Consider the following 18,309-nt stretch of genomic DNA (forward strand, 5'->3'; position numbering starts at 1 on the left):
AGACAAGCTAACACTGATGTCATATTCAAAAAAGGGAATGTAAAATCTGGCAGAAAACTGTATTGTGGACCAATATCTGTAAATGCTCGAACATATATAACATTCACATATCATGAAGCATCTTGAAGCTCACAATATCCTGGTAGATAGCCACCAGCTGAAGCATAAAGACTGTTCATGACCTAGTTTTCAAGTCCTAAATTACTCACATGAAATATTATTTCACAAAAACCTTTGACAAAGTTTTTCATGAAAAGCTCCTATTTAAACTTCACTACTGTGGAATCAGGGAACATTATTAAATTGCATTTAGCATTTCTTTTCCAACAGAAGACAAAGAGTGGTGTGTGATTGGGAATTATCCTCTCCTGGAGATAACCTCTTCAGAGTCCCCTGGACAACTGTGTCAGGATGTTTACTCTTCTTTACACCCATAAATAGCCTTCTCAACAAGATATAAAAAAATAAGGTATGTCCGTTTGCAGGTGACTGCATGGTTTGCAGATCAGTGAAACCTCAAGATCGAATTAATTTACGGCAAGATAATTTTCTGGAATTACAAGAATGACAAGGCAATGTGAGATTCAATGCTAGATCATGTGCATTACCGACAAAATGATCCACCAGCAGACAGATAGATTCACAAACTTCATTTCACTAACAGTTTTCAGCAGGGATTCCATATTCACAACATTCAAAAGCAGACAGAGTTCTGAGGAGGATTTCTTGGTATTGGAAAAAAAATCTCAGCATCATAGCTTACATATATTTGCTCATCCTTTCATGGAGTACGCAACATGGACATGGGATCCTTATATAATATCCATTGCAAGAGTTATAAACAAGATTTGAGTGGTCCACAGACATGTAGTATGGGAGAAATGCCAATGTCACATCCTTAAAGATTTGGATTGGGAAAGTGGGGTGGTGGGGGGAAGCGTGTGGTGGAATAGCCTGATCATGTTTAAATGGTGGGAAAAAACAGGAACAATTACCTGGTGCCCTCCAATAAGGCAATCATCCAAACTGCAAAGATTCTAAGCATTTATTTCCTGCACGGTGTATCAACAATCTCTCTTCCCATGACAATCCCATAAAGGGACTAGCTGCCGATTACAGGAATCAGTCATGGCTCCATACTTAAAATCATCATGGCACACCTTTAGATCATTTACACGTTCAGTGTGGGTTTTCATTCCTGGTTTAGCAAGTGTTATCCAAGGAAATGTTTGGGGGACATGGATATTGTTGTGCTGACACAACTAAAACAGAAACAGAATGCATGGGTTGTCTCTCTAGCTTTGTATAGGCTCACTATATCAGTTGACACTCATTCACATTGTACTATATAGCCACTTGGTTTAAATGACAGTGTGTGGACCCCTTCTCTGTGAAACTCTGGCAGCTTAGAACCAGGAGAGTGTGTTTTATATATGGATGACGAGGAAGCTGATTGAAAGCAGTGATTTGAACTTTCTTTGTGTGTACTGGGGGAAGCCTCTCTACTCTGACTGGATAGATCAGCCATGAACACACCCTGAAATGGCCCATCAACATTGTCCTGGGATTCTAGCTAAATGGTTAAGATTCTGACTTTCATGGTGATACGAAGCTGCTGCCTGAGGAAAATTGTCTGAGGCAGGAATCTAACAGAGTGCACAGCTTTAGTTTGATTTCACATTCCTTCATCCAGCTGATTAGAGGAAAGCAAAGGTTCCCCTGATCTGTACTCAGCACATGACCTCTTATCCTGACTATTGACGCTATCATTGGCCTTGTTTACAACTGTCAAGAGTGAAATTCAGTGTGAGGGACAACAACATCAGTGGTAGCATATTGCCCGTCCAAGATTGGAATTTACGTTCCTATCACTTTATCGTCATAGTCATAGTTTATTGTCTTTCAACATTGCTGCTATCCTCTATCAGGGCACTGTCCTTTCTCTCAGGGCACGGCTGCAGTCTTTAACTGGGCTATTATTGCCATAGTCTCTTGGCGCTGTCTCTTTACTCACTCTGGACATTGTTAGGGATACTGTGAACTTTCAATTTTGTAAAAGTCATCGCTGTCCTCATTGGGGAGAATCATCAGCATTCATTTCTGGGATTGTCACTTGAGATGCTCACCATCCATTCGGTCACCTTCTTATTTCCTCACTATTTAGTAAGACCCTAGTGCCAGTGTTTGTACTCCTTATGAAAGTCCATTATTGTTGTTCCCTGTTCTGGTTCAAGCTGCATCTAGCTTTGTATATAAAAAAAGTGACGTGATATTTCAAAGATGTCAGCTGTACTTTAAAAAATTGGGCTGATTCCACCATCTGACGCTGTCCGGAATAAGTTCTTGCAGGGGTGTATCACAATTTCCCTCAAATCAATTCCGTACCTGCCCTTGTTTTGAGAGAATGTTCCCCTGTTCGGGAGATTGGTGCAGTCCAGGCGCGCTGTGACTCTGTGACTGAGAGAGAGAGGAAACTGGAAAACCGCTCACTTATAACTGCTTCAGGCGTGACTGAGGATTTGTTGTACCTATCACATTCCTTGCAATCTGTCATCTGAGCTGCACTTTAGACTCTTGTGTATCCAGGAAGGGGTATATCTCCCAGCTCCGCACAGCCAGCTCTCTTTCTTGCTTCCAGTCTGTCAGAGTAACAGGCTGCATTGCTACTGCAGCCTTCCAGGGGGACTCTTTTGAAAACACTGCAGGAGAACTGACAGCTACTTCACCATGACTCTGAAGTCCAACAAGAGCGAGCCCCTTGGCCCTTTCGCTGCCTTTGAGAGTATCAATAGTTGCCGGACCCCGCTGTCTGATCTGTACTTGGAGCAGCTACTGCAGAGCAAAGGCAAGGCTGAGGTGAGTAGTCTTCGCGTTCAGGCCATTTCCCAACAGCTCCCCTGTGCTACAAACTGTATTCCTTTATTGTTTCCAGACACCCAGAATCAACCCTTTTCCTGTCCTCATCTCCAGCCCGAGCCGCTGCTTGTGTTTGTGATGGTGGAAACAGAGCGTGTGCTGCTCGCCTTTCCCAGTCGGTTGGGTAATTCCCTGCTCAGCTGCTCCATTGGTCAGGGTTAAGAATAGCCTGCATCATTAAATTGCTGTGCAAGCGTGCTGTTGTGGGCTGCTCAGTGGGAAGCTGTTAGTGTCTCGGTTGAGACTTGTAGGTAGGTGATTGATCAGAACTGGCGTTCTTTCTGGTTGACAAACAGTAAATCTCTCCCAGCAGGAACCGGCAAATACAGTGGCCATCTCACTTCATTGTAGACTACAGAGTATGTACATTCACTTCCCTAAGAATGGTGTCAATGCGTAGACTGAGAAATAATCAGGGCTTGCACCCCTCAGCTTGGGCTGTCTGGATAAGTCAGAACTGATTTGGCTGAACTCCTGTCCCGGACAGAAGTAACACTGTAATATTGCTTATAATTCAAAGGTCAGAAAGTACTTGATCTTGGCTGAGTGGTCGCGCAGCCTCCTTTGTGTCAAACAATGTGGTCTCTGTGTCCGATACTACAGGCAAGAAGAAAAAAAGATTTACATGATAATTTACCTAGTGTTTTTCACTAATCAGAAATCTCAAAGAGCTTCTCGGTTGTTGAATGCTTTGAATGTGGTCACTGTTTTATTTGGAGGAATAGCACATAATCTAGGGGCTTGAATCTTTAGTACATTACCGGGTTCTCTCTTTTTTTTTCCGGATGATTCGTGCTAATCACAGCCTCCACTCTCTCCAGTGGTTGTAAACAATCCCATGGCATTACGCAGGGAGAATTCTCCCAGTGTTCCAGTCCAAATCTGTGTCTGAACCAACATCACTGAAAAACGGATTATTTCATGTTCAGCTGTTTGTGGAATACCAGTGTGCGCGAATTAACAGCAACATTTTCACACATCACAATTGCAATTACATTTACAAAACCTTTCATTGGCAGTGAGGCACTTTGGGATATCTAAAGGTTATGGAGGATGCTCTACAAATGGAGGATCTTGGATTGCTTCAAACTGAAGTTATCATGGTCACAGAAGTAACAAAGAATATTTATAAGTGGTGAATTTATGCAAATATAAGCCTGGTTGAAATGGAATACTGTCATCAAAATGATGGCAGAAACAACTGAGCAGGGTATAAAAATAATAGAGGAGCTGGTGAGTAAGAATAGTTTTGGAATGGAGTTGCACTGAGGAGATTGCAGCAAACTCTGAGGACTACTCATCCTTTGATTGTGGTCTGTCCCAGGGGTTTTGCAGATTAAGGCCAAATTGCTAGGAAACATTAAGATTTGTGGAAATTTAGGGTTCAGAATCTTAATCTTAAAGAATTGAGGATACACATCTGAATTATAAATGAACAGTGCGGTCTGTAGTGTAAAAGTAAGAAAATATCAGGAATGATGTGCATAATTTTCATGAAGAAGGATCTCTATGAGGGATATTCAGAATCCAATGGTTTAACAGTTCAATGTGATCCTGGATAAATGCTGACCAGGAGGGGCTCAGGTTTGGAAGTACTTATTAAGTTGCCATAGCCACAGCTGGCCTTGTATCATTGGACTAAGTTTTGGGGAGGGCAGGTTTGAAAATCAATTAGAATTCTTGCTTTGGGTCAGCTAAATAGCTGAAAAGTCTGCTGTGTGGATGCCAGGTGAGAGAAAGGGTGATTGGAATGTGATGATATCCAAGGGAAATGGCCCACTGACACCCAGTTGACCCCACAAGAACATTTAGATGTGAAAAATAAGGGTTGGGTAAACAAAAAGCAACAAACATCAAAATGGGTCTCATTGTAAAAATAATGTGGTCACTCCTTTATTGGTGTTAGTGGCCAGATTTGTTCAGTGTCTCTATCATGTATTGTAGTAGATCAAAGCATTATGATATTATGTAATAGTGCAGCTAAATTGTATGAGATGCTGTATTTTTCATACTTTAATTTTAAATGGAAGAAACATCAGCAGTGTTCTAATGCAGTAATGTGTTTCTCCTCATCAGAGTTCCCTCTGATTGGTTGATATTTAAAGCTGAAGATCTATCCACAATTGTTCTCCTGTGTAGTTGGAAAGTGCCAGGAATGAACTGAAGTTGCTACTTCTTTAAATTTGTTTTGCTCCAGCCCCACACATAAATCTGATATAACTCGTACAAAAGAATTAGGATGAGAAATTGGGAACATTGGGAACCATTTTAGGGTACTGCAATTGACCTTCATGTTTCAAATTGTGATGCTGCTCATCATAAAATCATAGAAATGTTGTGATGCAGAAAGAGGCCATTCTGCCCTTTGTGTTTGCACCAGCCTCTCAGTATGCATTATGACTTAATACCATTTCCTCCCTTTTGCATATATTTTTTCACATTTTTTCTGTTTAAATAATCATTTAATGCCCTCCTGAATATCTCAATTGAACCTGTCTCCATCGTGTTGTCTGGTACTGCAGTCCAGTCTGAAAACACTCACTCAAAATATTTTTCTCACATTTTTTCATAATACTTCACTTGTGGGAGTAATCCATCACGATCTAATTTATTAAATTTTTCCTGATTTTGAAAACTCCTTTATGGAGATTTCTAAGGATGTTGCCAGGGTTGGAGGATTTGAGGTATAGGGTTAGGCTAAATAGGTTGGGGCTGTTTTCCCTGGAGCATCAGAGGCTGAGGAGTGACCTTATAAAAGTATATAAAATCATGAGGGACATGGATTAGGTAAATAGACATGGTCTTTTCTCTGGGGTGGGGGATTCCAGAACTGGAGGGCATAGGTTTTACAGTGAGAGGGAAAAAATTAAATGTGACCTAAGGAGCAACTCTTTCACTCAGAGGGTGGTGCATGTATGGAATGAGCTGCCAGAGGAAGTGGTGAAAACTGGTATATCTACAATATTTAAAAGGCATCTGGATGGGTATATGAATAGGAAGAGTTTAGAGCAATATGGGCCAAGTGCTGGCAAATGAAACTAGATTAGGTTAGGATATCTGGTCGGCATGGACGAGTTGGACGAAAGGGTCTACTTCCATGCTGTACATCTCTATAATTCTATAACTACACTGTCTCCGAGGAGGACAATCCCAATTGCTCCAATCTATTCACATAACAGAAGTTTCTCATTCCTGGAAACTTTTGTTGTAAACCTCTTCTGCACTTTGACCTCTTATGCTCACGTAATCCTCCAGCTGAGGTTTAACCAGAGTTTTGTATGAGATCAGCATAATTTCGTAAGTCTTGTATCCACACTCCCAATAATAAAGCCCAGGATACTATATACTTTACAAACTTCCCTATCTACCTGCCCTGCCACCTTCAAAGATCCATGGACATATGCACCCAGAGCCCTCTGTTCTGCATTTCCTTAAGACTTACACTCTTATTTTGTATTGTTTGTCCACTTTGTTCCTACCAAAATGCATCACGTCACACTTTATTACATTAAACGTCATCTACCACCTATCTGCTCACTTCACCAACTTTTCTATGTTCTTCTGCAACTCTCTATTCTACTCCTCACAGTTTACAATACTTCCGCAGTTCATGTCATTTGCAAATTTGGAATTTTCCACATGCATATCAAGATCTAGATAATTAATAAAAGTAAAGTCATCAAAGTCTTGCCAGACCATTGGGCCCCCTTTCATTAGACAGAGAGGGAAAAATAACAGGTGATGATTTACCCAGAAGGTCACCACCTCTCAGTGAGAGGAGAAGTTGAGAATGAAAGTCCTTCATGTGGTTATTTAAAATTGGGAACATTTAAGGGAATTGTGTGTCAAATGCTGAAGGATATTTTGCTGACTGCAAGGCTCCTAGACAAACTAGGTGCTCCACGACATTGCAGTATTAAGTAGCCATTCCTCTTGGAATACAGCACGACTTAGAGAATGAACAGAGGTATAAAGTGCAAGATAACTGGAAGAGGACAGAACATGGAGAAGATGTCTCAATAGGAGGGCAGTATCCATCAAATCATTAGGAGAGCAATTTACCTTCCCGATTCACAGCCACTAACATCAAATACATTGTTTTCACTTCAAGAAGAGAAATCTCATTAAAATCTACACCAAGGACTCCAACCTCAGCGTAGGTCAAGGACCGCTTTACCAATGACTGTGAAGGAGGCCACAATTAACTTTTATATGCCTACCTCCATTCAGGCTGAAGCTGGAAATATTTTGGTTGTGTATTCTCTTGCCAGAGAGAAACAGGCAGAGTCACCACGCAGCTTTGTTAAGATTGTTAATTCACTGACAGTGCAATGTACCTTTGAACTGCACATTGCTTTGTGGACACCATTGTCAACACTCACACTGTACAAGAACCAATAGGGATTCCACTCTGTCAATGGCTGGTTGGTTTTATGACCATTGGCAGTGAATGATGCAGGTCAATGACTGGGACAGTTCATTCTCATACTGTGCCAATTACACTTGAGTCACCATGACAAACAAGATGGTAGCAACTGGCAACACAATGTTAAGTTCCTTTCCCAATGTTTCACACACAAGATGCAATTCGCACACACCAGTTTCTGCAACCAGTTAACGTTTATTAAAACCTGTACAGGCTAGGTGACCCCCTTTTACACTCTTTGCAAGCGTGCGAAGCCGAGTCAAAGTGGGGCCCTGAACAAAGAAAACACATCCCCTTTATACAGGTCAGTTGGTCATGCTCACAGATGTTCTGGCCACTTTCCCATAGTCACATGCCACTCAAAACTACCCCCAGCCTTACAGTCACATGTTACCCCAGTACAATGGTAGGATGACATTATCCTCGGAGATACAGCAAATGCTAATGCCCTAATTCTGCGGACTCGTTGTGCAGATGATTTCCTGACTCAGTTTTCACCAAGACAATGCAAGTATGACATACCTAGCTTCAGGGGATGGCTACAAAGCATTTCTGAATGTAAGATTGAATGATAATTTAATTTGATAATAGTAGGGGAGTAGTAGCAGATGACTGTCGAATTGGGGTGTGGGTGATGTGCATTCCTGTATGACTGTCATCCCCAACTACTTCCAATGTATTCAGTCGTTGCAGTTTAACACTTTGATGTAATATTAATGTCCAGAGAGATATTCCAATTTAATCTTTTAACGTTACACTATCACATTGCTGATGTCTCCAGTGTGCTACCTGTGCAGACATGTGCCACGTGCATTCAAAGTAAAACTGTGATCATGCAGCCCATAACCATGTTGGAAATCTGCTTCTGCTGCCTGGACCAAGCTCTTAAGCCCTGGGTTACTGAGCAAATGGCTTGTCAAGACCCATGGTGATCTGTTGTATGCCTTGTCACCAACTATTTGCTAGACTGAGGAGCTCGAGGAACCATGAAAGCCCCTTTCTAGCCAGGTCTTCCCATGGAGAATTCATCTGAATCAACCAATAACCACAACTCCAATTCCAGTTCTCCAACAGCCTCATACCTTATCTTCTTTCTGTCACCGACCATCACAGTATTTATTGACAACAATGTTAAACCAAAACCCATCACAAAATAAGCATTCCAAACTAGATTTATAAATAAAACCATACACGTTGCATCTCGAAGTAAATGATTTAATTTTATGCATTTTCTTGCCTGATGGTCTGATGCAGTACCGCACTGGTGGCTATTAGCAGGACTGGCAGAAAGCTGCTGATTCTCAGTGGGAGAGCCTGTAGAAAGGCTTACAGGATAATCTTGAGCAGCTGTAGACCAAGAAGGTTGAAAATGTGTTGCTGGTTAAAGCACAGCAGGTCAGGCAGCATCCAAGGAATAGGAAATTCGACGTTTTGGGCATAAGCCCTTCATCAGGAATGAAACCAAGAAGGCTCAGCTTTAGACAGAAAGGGCAAAGTGGCAGTAGTGGGGATTACAAATGCTGTCTGCCTGAGAGGGGAGCAGGTGTGTGCTGGATGGAGCCACTGCCACTTTCCTGGGGCAATTGCCTTAATCAGAGTGTGCTGGAGAACAGACTGCTGGCTTTGCTGTAAGACCCTGCACACCCTATGGGCAGCATAATCTCTGGCCCAAATGACAGCCATTGGAACTTGCACAGCAAAAAGCTGAGCTTCCACTGCAGCAATTGGACATTGGAGGCTGCTGTTTCTGCTGTAATAAAAGCAGAGATATCTGTCATCAGATGCTGCTTTGTAGTTGGATCCACATGTGTGTGAATGTAGTTGACCACCACTTCCACAATGGAAAGGATAGATTCCAACTCCCCTCAAAGCCCTGTGTAAAGTTAGTGCTAGACATGTTGTGGTCATTGACTTTGAGCACAGTATTTCAGGTAAGTTTCCTTATGCATCAAATACTTCTCTGTGAATACACATCACACCTCTTCTGTGTGAAGTCAACTTCAGCCTCTCTGTCATCTTCCCGTCCAGCCAATGCCTGGCTAGGTTGCAGTTCTTAGGCATCTGAAATGAGAAAGATGCAAGTTAAAATTGTTGTGCAGGAGAGGAGGAGGAGGGAAGGAAGAAGTGAGCTCTTATACTATCTGCAACTCATAAATCAGAAGAGTCTGTGGAATGAGGGTGAAGTGGAATGAGAGGAATTGGGTATGAGGATTCTGTCATCTTTGATAGTTCCAGTCCTGCCACTGGTCACAGTTATGAGTAGTCAAGCAAGAGGCTGGAAGAACACAGCAAACCAGGCAGCATCAGGAGGTGGAAAAGTCAATATTTTGGATATAACCCTTCTTCAGGACTGGAGGTGGGTGTAGGCAGAGCTGTAGCTAAAGAGGGGGAAGGGGGTAAGGTTATGGATGGGGAGAGGGGCGGAGTGGTGAATACAGGTGATGGGTACAACTTGGTTGGTCGATGGGAAGGATGAATCTGCATGATAGCTACAAGGAAGGGTCGGTCAAAGGAATGGAAGGGAGGGGAAGGGGCTGGAAAGGGAATCGGGAAAAGCGTGGGAAGGTTATTTGAAAGTGGAGAATTCAGTGTTGAGTTCTCCAGGCTATAGGCTGCCGAGGAGGAAGATAAGGTGTTGTTCCTCTAATTTGTGGTCTAATTCGCTATGGCAATGGAAGAGGCTGAGGATAGTCATGTCAGAGAGGGAGTGGGAAGGGGAATTGAAATGGGCGGTGACTGGCAGGTCAGGCTGGCCCTTATGGGCCCAGCTGCGATGCTCAGCGAAATATATGCCCTTAGTTGACATTTGGCCTCCCCAATGTAGAGAAGACCATATCGGGAGCACCGGATGTAGTAAACTAGGTTGGAGGAGAGGCAGGTGAACCTCTGGCTGGAGGTGAGGGAGGTGGTGTACCAGCAGGTTTTGCATTTTTTATAGTTGCAGGGGAAGGTACCTGGTTGGGAGGGGGGTGCTGTTTGGAGGGGTTCCTTGGGAGGGTGGCACGAACTAAAGAGTGATGAAGGGAATGGTCTTTGCAGAAGGCAGAGAGGGGTGGGGAGGGGAAGATGTTCTTGGTAGTGGGATCTAGGTGGAGTTGGTGGAAGTGTTTGAGGATGATCCGTTGGATGGGAAACTAGTGGGGTGACAAGTGAGGATTGTTATGTTTGGAGGAGGTGGGGTTTAGAGCAGTGGAGCGGGTAATGGAGGTGGTGTGGTGGAGGGCTGTCTGGATGACAAGGAGGGAAAAGCACGTTGTTCAAAATAGGTGGACATCTGGGATGCTTGGGAATGGAATGTCCCCTCGTCAGACGGAGACGGAGGAATTGGGAAAACGGAATGGAGTTTTTGCAGGATACAGGGCGGAGGAGGTGTAATCCAGGAAGTTATGGGAATCTATAGGTTTATATGTGGACTGCCATTTACTGTCGCTGCAGATGGAAATAGATGATCACAGCAATGGGTGTCCGATATTGGCCTGCATAGTTTGTCCATGGGAGTGAGGAGATGTCACCTTCTGGTTACCTCTTGTACCTTCAATTGGGTGCCACTTTGTCCTACGCAAGAGGGAGAGATGGTGCCACGCAAACTGTTTGGTTGGTGTAGTTGTCACACTTGAGTAGCTGGACGCATGTGCTATTTATGAGATGAGCGTGAACCTTATAGCAGTGTTAACTGAAGGTGAGGTGAGGGGTATGAATGCCGAGTATGCAACCTGAATAGTAGAAACTGCTGGCGTATGAGTGAAGAATGCGCGGTGAATACAGCAATATGTGAAGCTAGTGGTCTCGTAAGCAGCATATGGGTTTTGAAGATGCATTCATTAACCTAGACCACTCCTGCAAGGTTATTGAGATCACTTTCAGGGCTTATATACTGGCATTTTCCCCGAGGGATAACCCCTGTGTGGACATTCAACCATTTGTCTGAAGGCTATTGGAGGCTAAAGTTAATATTGGGACTAAATTTTGATAGAACCCAAAAAAGATCTCTGTTGCTAGTATGTCAAACGTTTAGACCCATCTCACTTTAGACTGTGCGTTTGGTTTGAGCTCTCAAACTGCTGTGAACTATGGTATCAAAATAGTATGAAGAAGCCAAAGCTTTGTGGATACTGAAAAAAAATTAAGTGTAGTTGTGAAATGCTGATGTATGTGGATTTGGTGCAGGAACTACCATGCAACCCTCCCTTCCTGCATTGGCTCCAACTGCAACATAAACATCACTTTCACACTTGCCACTTTTCTAACTTGGGCTGGCCCCTAGTATTGCAAAAATTGACTTCCTTGTGCTGAAAATGTTTGCCAGCAGGATGAGGAATGAATTATGTAGACATTACCAGCAGCAGATAAACCTTAGTCTGCTATGTACTGAACTAATAGAACTTTACAGATAAATCTCCTTTAAATTTTGGTATGGTGACTGCTTTCCATTTTTCAATTTTTGCTTGTTATAAGACATTGAGGTTTGAGATTGAGTTCAGACGATATCCCTAATGTGCTCCACAATTTATAGAAATTCAATATCCTATTTGGCACCATAAGCTCCTTGATTTAGATTCTGTTTCAGAATCTAAATTTAGATTACTGTAAATTAGCCAGGTAGATCTCATACATGTGTCAACTGAGAAAGAAATGGGGGATGGTTTGGTACTGGTGGGCATTCTTAGCTGTAGTATTTTTCACGCATGTTGTGCATTGGTGTTTCTAGATGGTTCCACATGGCTCAGGTGTCAATGACTTGAGAATAGTCCTGATATCTTCTTAAGAAGCATGGTCTAAGATCCACATCCTGATTTGTAATGTTTTGTTCTGATGTCTTAGTGTTCTCTCCAGATCCGCTTGTTCAATGCAATGAAAACTAGGAATCAGAAAATCAAACACTTTATGCTATTAGTAATAATTATAAGTAAGTAATTATAATTAATCATTACTCAAGTCATAGAACCATAGAATAGTGTAAGAGAAAAGTTCATCGCTGAACCCATTAAATTTGCATTGGTTCTTTTACAGAACAATCCAGTTGGCCCATTTCGGCATACATGTAATTGTTTCTCTTTTTAAGTATTGATCCAATTCCATTTGAAAGGCTATTATTGAACCTGTAGCTTTCTAAGCTGTAATTTCCACATTATAACTGCTTGCTGCATGACAAAGGTTTGTCCTTATATCATCTCTGATTTAGTTGTGTTTCACTTTTAATCTATGCCCCTCAACCATTGGAAATAGTTCCTCTTAATTTCCTCTGTCTGAACCTTTGATGACTTGAAACACCTTTACCAAGTTTCATTTTAATCTTATCTGCAAGTAACCTCAGTTTCTTCAGTCCATCACAAACCTGTAATGTGATACTCTTATACCCTCACAAACAACTTCATAACCATGTCAAGATGAAGAGCCCAGGTTTATAAATAGTTGGAGATTTTCCAATGTACTTATTATGGATTACATATTCTACGTTTTGATATCAGCTAACAAGAACAATGGGTCACATTGAATAAAGTTTATATTGTTGGAAATGCCTGAATTTATGCAACCCAGGAAGCTAGGTTCTTTCTCAAAATATATTTTTACATTTTCCTCACCCATGTGCAGATAGCATGACTAATGGTAGGTTGAATTAAACATGCCACAAATGTCTGAGGTTACATTGGCAGTACTTGCTATGAGTCAATTTAATCATAGAGTTATATTTGACTATATTAGTTGTAATTATACCTTCTGCAAGTCCATGTAACAGACAAGCAAAAGGAGCAGTAGTTAAGTTTGTTTTCAGGTTATCCCTGCAAAGATTGGGCATGCTAGAGTTGCAATGTCTCGTGAATTTATCAAGTGAGTCTTTAAACGATACAGTTCAGAGTTAGATTATTTTTGTTGTGATAATGGTATCCTATGTGCTCGAGAAGAGATTGTAGTACATGTTCCAGTGATACTTACTGAATGAATGTGTATGTGGATAGCAGGTAGGGAGAATCAGACATGTTTCTGATGTGAGAGTGTGTTGCTGGAAAAGCACAGCAGGTCAGGCAGCATATGAGGAGCAGGAAAATTGATGTTTCGGCTGGAGCCCTTCATCAAGAATTTCTGATAAAGGGCTCCGGCCCGAAATGTCAATTTTTCCGTTTCTCGGATGTTGCCTGACCTGATGTGCTTTTGCAGCGACATACTCTCAACTCTGATCTCCAGCATCTGCAGACTTCACTGTCTCCATGTTTCTGATGTGATAGTGAGAACTGCAGATACTGAGAGTCAGAGTGGGGCTGGGAAAAACTAAAGTCAAATAGCATCAGAGGAGAAAGGAGTTGACATTTCAGGTCGGAACGTCCTGATGAGTTTATCTCCAGATGGAGAACAAGAGAGTTTCTAAAACAAATCCTTGGGATGCTTCATTATTCATATCAAGGAATCCACTAAATGTGCTTTTACTCCTAGTGATTTATTTTTAAGGTTTCAGCAACACTGCCAGTTTACTTTTAAGACCATCTTTACAAGCATCTGGAATAGTGCCCTGTTGGGAGGACTGTTTTACAGCTGATTAATCATTCCTTGTGAAGAATCAGCCCAAGGAAAGGAAACAAGGGCAACATATTCACAAGAGATATACCTCAAACCATAAAAAAAGAAACACGCCCAATTTGATATGTATTCGCGCATTGTTAATTTTATTACAACAGATAGATTCTCATGTAAAGTATCCACCCCTTTATTATCTTTTAAATCAGCATTTTTTTGGTGGAGAGGTAATATTACAAGACCAGAAATCCAGAGGCTCAGGCTAAACTTTGGGGAAATGGGATCAAATCCCGCTATGGAAGCTGATGAAATTTAAATTCATTTGATAAATCTGGAATTGCAAGCTGATCTCAGTAATGATTACCATGAAACTATTATTGTTTGTTATAAAATTCCATCTGCCTCACTAATCTGCCATCCTTACCTGGTCTGGCTGGCATGTGACGTCAGATCCATATTAATGTGTTTGATGAGGTGGCTTGGTGGCTCAGTGGTTAGCACTGCTACCTCACAGCACCAGGGTCCCAGGTTTGATTCCAGCCTTGGACGACTGTCTGTGTGGAGTTTGCACATTCTCCCCGTGTCTGCATGGGTTTCCTCCGGGTGCACCGGTTTCCTCCCACAATCACAAAGATGTGCAGCTCAGGTGAATTGGCCATGCCAAATTGCCCATAGTGTTAGGTGCATTAGTCAGAGGGAAATGGATCTGGGTGGGTTGCTCTTCAGAGGGTCGGTGTGGACTGGTTGGGCCGAAGGGCCTGTTTCCACACTGTAGGGAATCTAATCTAATCTAATCTAATGTAATCTAATTTGGTAGATCACGTGGGATTCAGGAACAGCTAGCCAATTGGATACAAAATTGACCAAACAGAGGCTGATGGTAGTGGGTTGCTATTCAGACTAGAGGAGGATTTGTGCTGGTTCCACTGTTGTTCATCATTTATATAAACAATTTCGATGGGACTATAGGAGGCATAGTTAGTATGTTTGTAGGGGACATCAAAATTCATGGTATAGTGGACAGTGAAGAAGCTTATCTGAGAGTACAATGGGATATCGATCAACTGGACGAGTGGGCTGAGGACTGGTAGATATAATTTAATTTAGATAAATGAAAAGGGTTGCATTTTGGTAAGACGAATCAGAATAGGACTTGCACAGTCAATGGTAGTGCCTTGGGGAGTCTTATCGAACAGAGAGACTTAGAGGTGTGGGTACATAGTTCCTTGAAAGTGGTGTCACAGGTAGACGAGGTGGTGAAGAAGGCTCATCTTCATCAGTCAGAGCATTGAATATAGGAGTTGGGACGCCATGTTACAGCTGCACAAGACATTGGTAAGGCCAAATTGGGAGTTCTGCATACAATCCGGTTGCCCTGCCATAGGAAGGATGTTGTTAAACAGGAAAGGGTGAAAAAAAAATTTACAAGGATGTTAGCACAACTGGAGGGTTTGAATTAAAGGAAAGGCTTGGATAGGCTGGGACATTTTTCCCTGGCATGTAAGATGCTGAGAGGTGACTTTGTAAAGGTTTATAAAATTGTGAGAGGCATGGATAAGGTGAACAGCCGAGATTCTTCCCCCAGGTGGGGGAGCCTAAACCAAGAGGCCATATGTTTAAAGTGAGAGGGGCAATTTTTTCCACGCAGAAGGTGGTGTTTAAATGGAATGAGCTGCCAGAAGAAATAGTCGAGGTGAATACAATCACAATATTTAAAAGATATTTGGACAGGCACGATTTAGAGGGATATGGGCCAAATGCAAACAAATGGGATTAGTTCACCTGGTCGACGTGGACGAGTTGGGCTGAAGGGTCTGCTTCCAAACTGTTAAGACTCTATGACTTTTAACTGCTATCTGAAAGCCTAGTCAACCATTCATTTTGAGGGCAATTAGAGTGGACAAAATATACTGGCTCAGAGAACCCCACAGTAAAATGGAGACAGGAGCTATTAACTGCAAAAAGGTAAGTGTATTTTAATGCTCCTCCCACTTCCTCAAGTTAATATTCAGCTTGTGTTTCTCTTCTAATCACTAGCTTTCTCTTCCCTCAACTGCAATTAGCAACTTCCCCCAATGGCTCAGGTAAGTGCATTTTAATGTTCCTCCCACTTCCTCAAGTTAATATTCAGCTTGTGTTTCAATTCTGATCACTGGCTTTTTCTTCCCTCATCCTCAATTAGCAATCTCCGCCAACAGCTCCAGTTTATATCTGCCTCATAATCTCCCAGCTATCCCTCACTGAAAGCCATCATAGTCTTAGTTGGGGACTCTCTCAAAGGGAGCTTGCCTGTGTTATCTTGCTAGGAGAAAGTAAGGACTGCAGATGCTGGAGATCAGAGTCGAGGGTGTGATGCTGGAAAAGCACAGCAGGGCAGGCAGCATCTGAGGAGAGGAGAATCATCAGGAATGAGGCTTGTGGGCCAGGGGGGCTGAGAGATAAATGGGAGGGGTTGGGGCTGGGAGGAGGGTAGCTGAGAGTTTGATAGGTAGATGAAGGTGATTGATCAAGATTGGTTCAGCAAATAGGTGGGAAGGACGATGGACAGGTAATAGCTTGCTGCCAGTCTTCCAGCTCACCATTGGCTGGCTGTTCATTTGGCCAGAAAGCAGATGAACACATCTGTACCCCTTACCTTTTTGAGCTTCCTCACATCTTCCGTGCATATATTTCTAAGTTTAATATTGTGGCCAATATATCCAGCCTTGATGAGTGTGCTGATATTGCTAAAATGTATGTGTTTTATTGTCTCTATTGCAGTTATACAGTTGCTGATTACATGGGATTTACAAGTACAATGGAATGGTATTGTTGGACAGGTAATACTTTATTGAGTTGTATCCTTACTGTGCCAAAGCAATAACTCCAGATATTTTCATGAAAGTGTGCACTGTGCCTTATGTAGAAAGTAGTGAAGGACCTTCAGACACCAGTTGTATTTTTGGTTTAGGAGGAGCAAAGTCGGAAATGGAATTTCAAGTTCAGATTCCTGCCTCTAAGGTCTAAGATCTCCCTGGGTTACATAAGTAAGTATCACACTAAGCACATACAGTGGGCTGGATTTTCCATGGATTTAGGGATATTGAATTCAGGACCAAATGATAGGTCAAGCTCACACTTGCCAGTAGTGACATTGGCCCATTGATGTTCTGGGAGGTGACCTCCTAATTGCTCACTTCCTTGCTCTCCAGCCAATTAAAGACAACAGGAAGATTCTCAATGCTTTAGTCCCAGTCAGAAGGCTGGCAGTACTGGACCCTCAGCAACTCCCAGGAGAGGTGACCACTACTGAGTAGGTTAGAACTGCAAAGAGTACCTCAATTTATAGGCATCCTTTTTGGCCTGCACAATAATCATAGAAACCCACAGTGTGGAAGCAGGCCATTCAGCCCATGAAATCTGTACTGACCCTCCAAAGAGCATTCTATCCAGACTCACCCCATCCTGTAACTCTGCGTTTCCCATGGCCAATCCACCCAAACTGCACATCTTTGGTCAGTGAGCGGAAATCTGAGTACCCAGAGGAAAGCTAAGCAGACACTGGGAGAGTTTGCAAACTCCACACAGACAATCACCTGAGGCTGGAATCAAACCCAGGTGCCTGGTGCTGTGAGATAGCAGTGCTAACTCCTGAGCCACTGTGCCGCCCAGCTGAATGCTGAAATTGTTACAACTCCTGTGAGAGATCCAGGAACCAAAGTAACCAGGTTTACTGACTGAAGCCCAAATGAAGAACTTGACAACAAGTATTTTCTTTTTGTACCCTTTTATTGAATTAAGAACTCCTTACTGTAATATTAATGTAAATTAAATATCAATTAACATCAAGTGATCTTTTAAAAAACGGTAAATCTCATTTAAGTTTCACTACAACAAAGATATATGTTGCACAACCTCAAACATTCCACACGATCCCTGTGCAAATCCAGCACAATTTAGCTCTGCAGCTCCACAACATACTGTTCTTCATTCATGTAGGACTGGTCTTGAGACCTCTCTGACAGCAGTTTTGCCTGTACTATTCAAAGATGATTACCATCAACCGGGCACTCTTCTACAAACCCTCCCAACGTTTGGCTCACAACAATTTAATGATGTAGCTTTGCAGAATTCCTTTTCAACTGATGACTCAAAAATGCCCTGGTTCATAGTTTGCTCACTTCTAGGAAATCAACTAACTGTTTATCATCTTTGAGCTATTCGTACAGATTTCTAGATTTTGAACATTTTTAGCGAGCTCATACAGTCCCGGCAAGAATTCCTGTCTCCTTTTTAACTAACAAAAAAATTCACTTCTTCCAGATTTGCTCCTTTTACTTTAAATATTGTGCATTTCTCGCATTGCTTCAGTCTGCTTCTTCTTTGTTTGCATTTGTATGTTGATCACCTTCGCCCTCCAGGTCCTCTGTGTGCACCTCTCCTTTGTGTCTATAGGACACCATATCTTAACATTTCCT

The 18,309-nt window shown here is 42.2% G+C and overlaps 2 protein-coding genes across 5 annotated transcripts in view; one reads left to right on the plus strand and one right to left on the minus strand.

Annotated features, from left to right (window-relative positions):
* The first annotated feature begins 2,450 nt into the window (after positions 1-2,450).
* mpp1 (MAGUK p55 scaffold protein 1) overlaps positions 2,451-18,309 on the plus strand; it is a 74,210-nt gene continuing 58,351 nt past the window's right edge. Inside the window, exon 1 of one of the 4 annotated variants that reach the window (XM_060832690.1) lies at positions 2,451-2,856. In XM_060832690.1, coding sequence (XP_060688673.1) covers positions 2,728-2,856 — 129 coding nt within the window. In that variant the 5' untranslated portion in view covers positions 2,451-2,727. Of the gene's footprint in view, positions 2,857-16,612; positions 16,672-16,857; positions 16,879-18,309 lie in introns of those variants that run through there. The other 3 variants (XM_060832691.1, XM_060832693.1, XM_060832694.1) reach the window with 3 other exon arrangements.
* Positions 2,552-18,309, minus strand: part of dkc1 (dyskeratosis congenita 1, dyskerin) — a 95,820-nt gene continuing 80,062 nt past the window's right edge. Inside the window, exon 14 of the mRNA XM_060832689.1 lies at positions 2,552-2,629. Coding sequence (XP_060688672.1) covers positions 2,567-2,629 — 63 coding nt within the window. The 3' untranslated portion in view covers positions 2,552-2,566. The remainder of the gene's footprint in view (positions 2,630-18,309) is intronic.

This window comes from Hemiscyllium ocellatum, chromosome 11 (genome assembly GCF_020745735.1).
Source record: "Hemiscyllium ocellatum isolate sHemOce1 chromosome 11, sHemOce1.pat.X.cur, whole genome shotgun sequence".
Classification (NCBI taxonomy): domain Eukaryota; kingdom Metazoa; phylum Chordata; class Chondrichthyes; order Orectolobiformes; family Hemiscylliidae; genus Hemiscyllium; species Hemiscyllium ocellatum.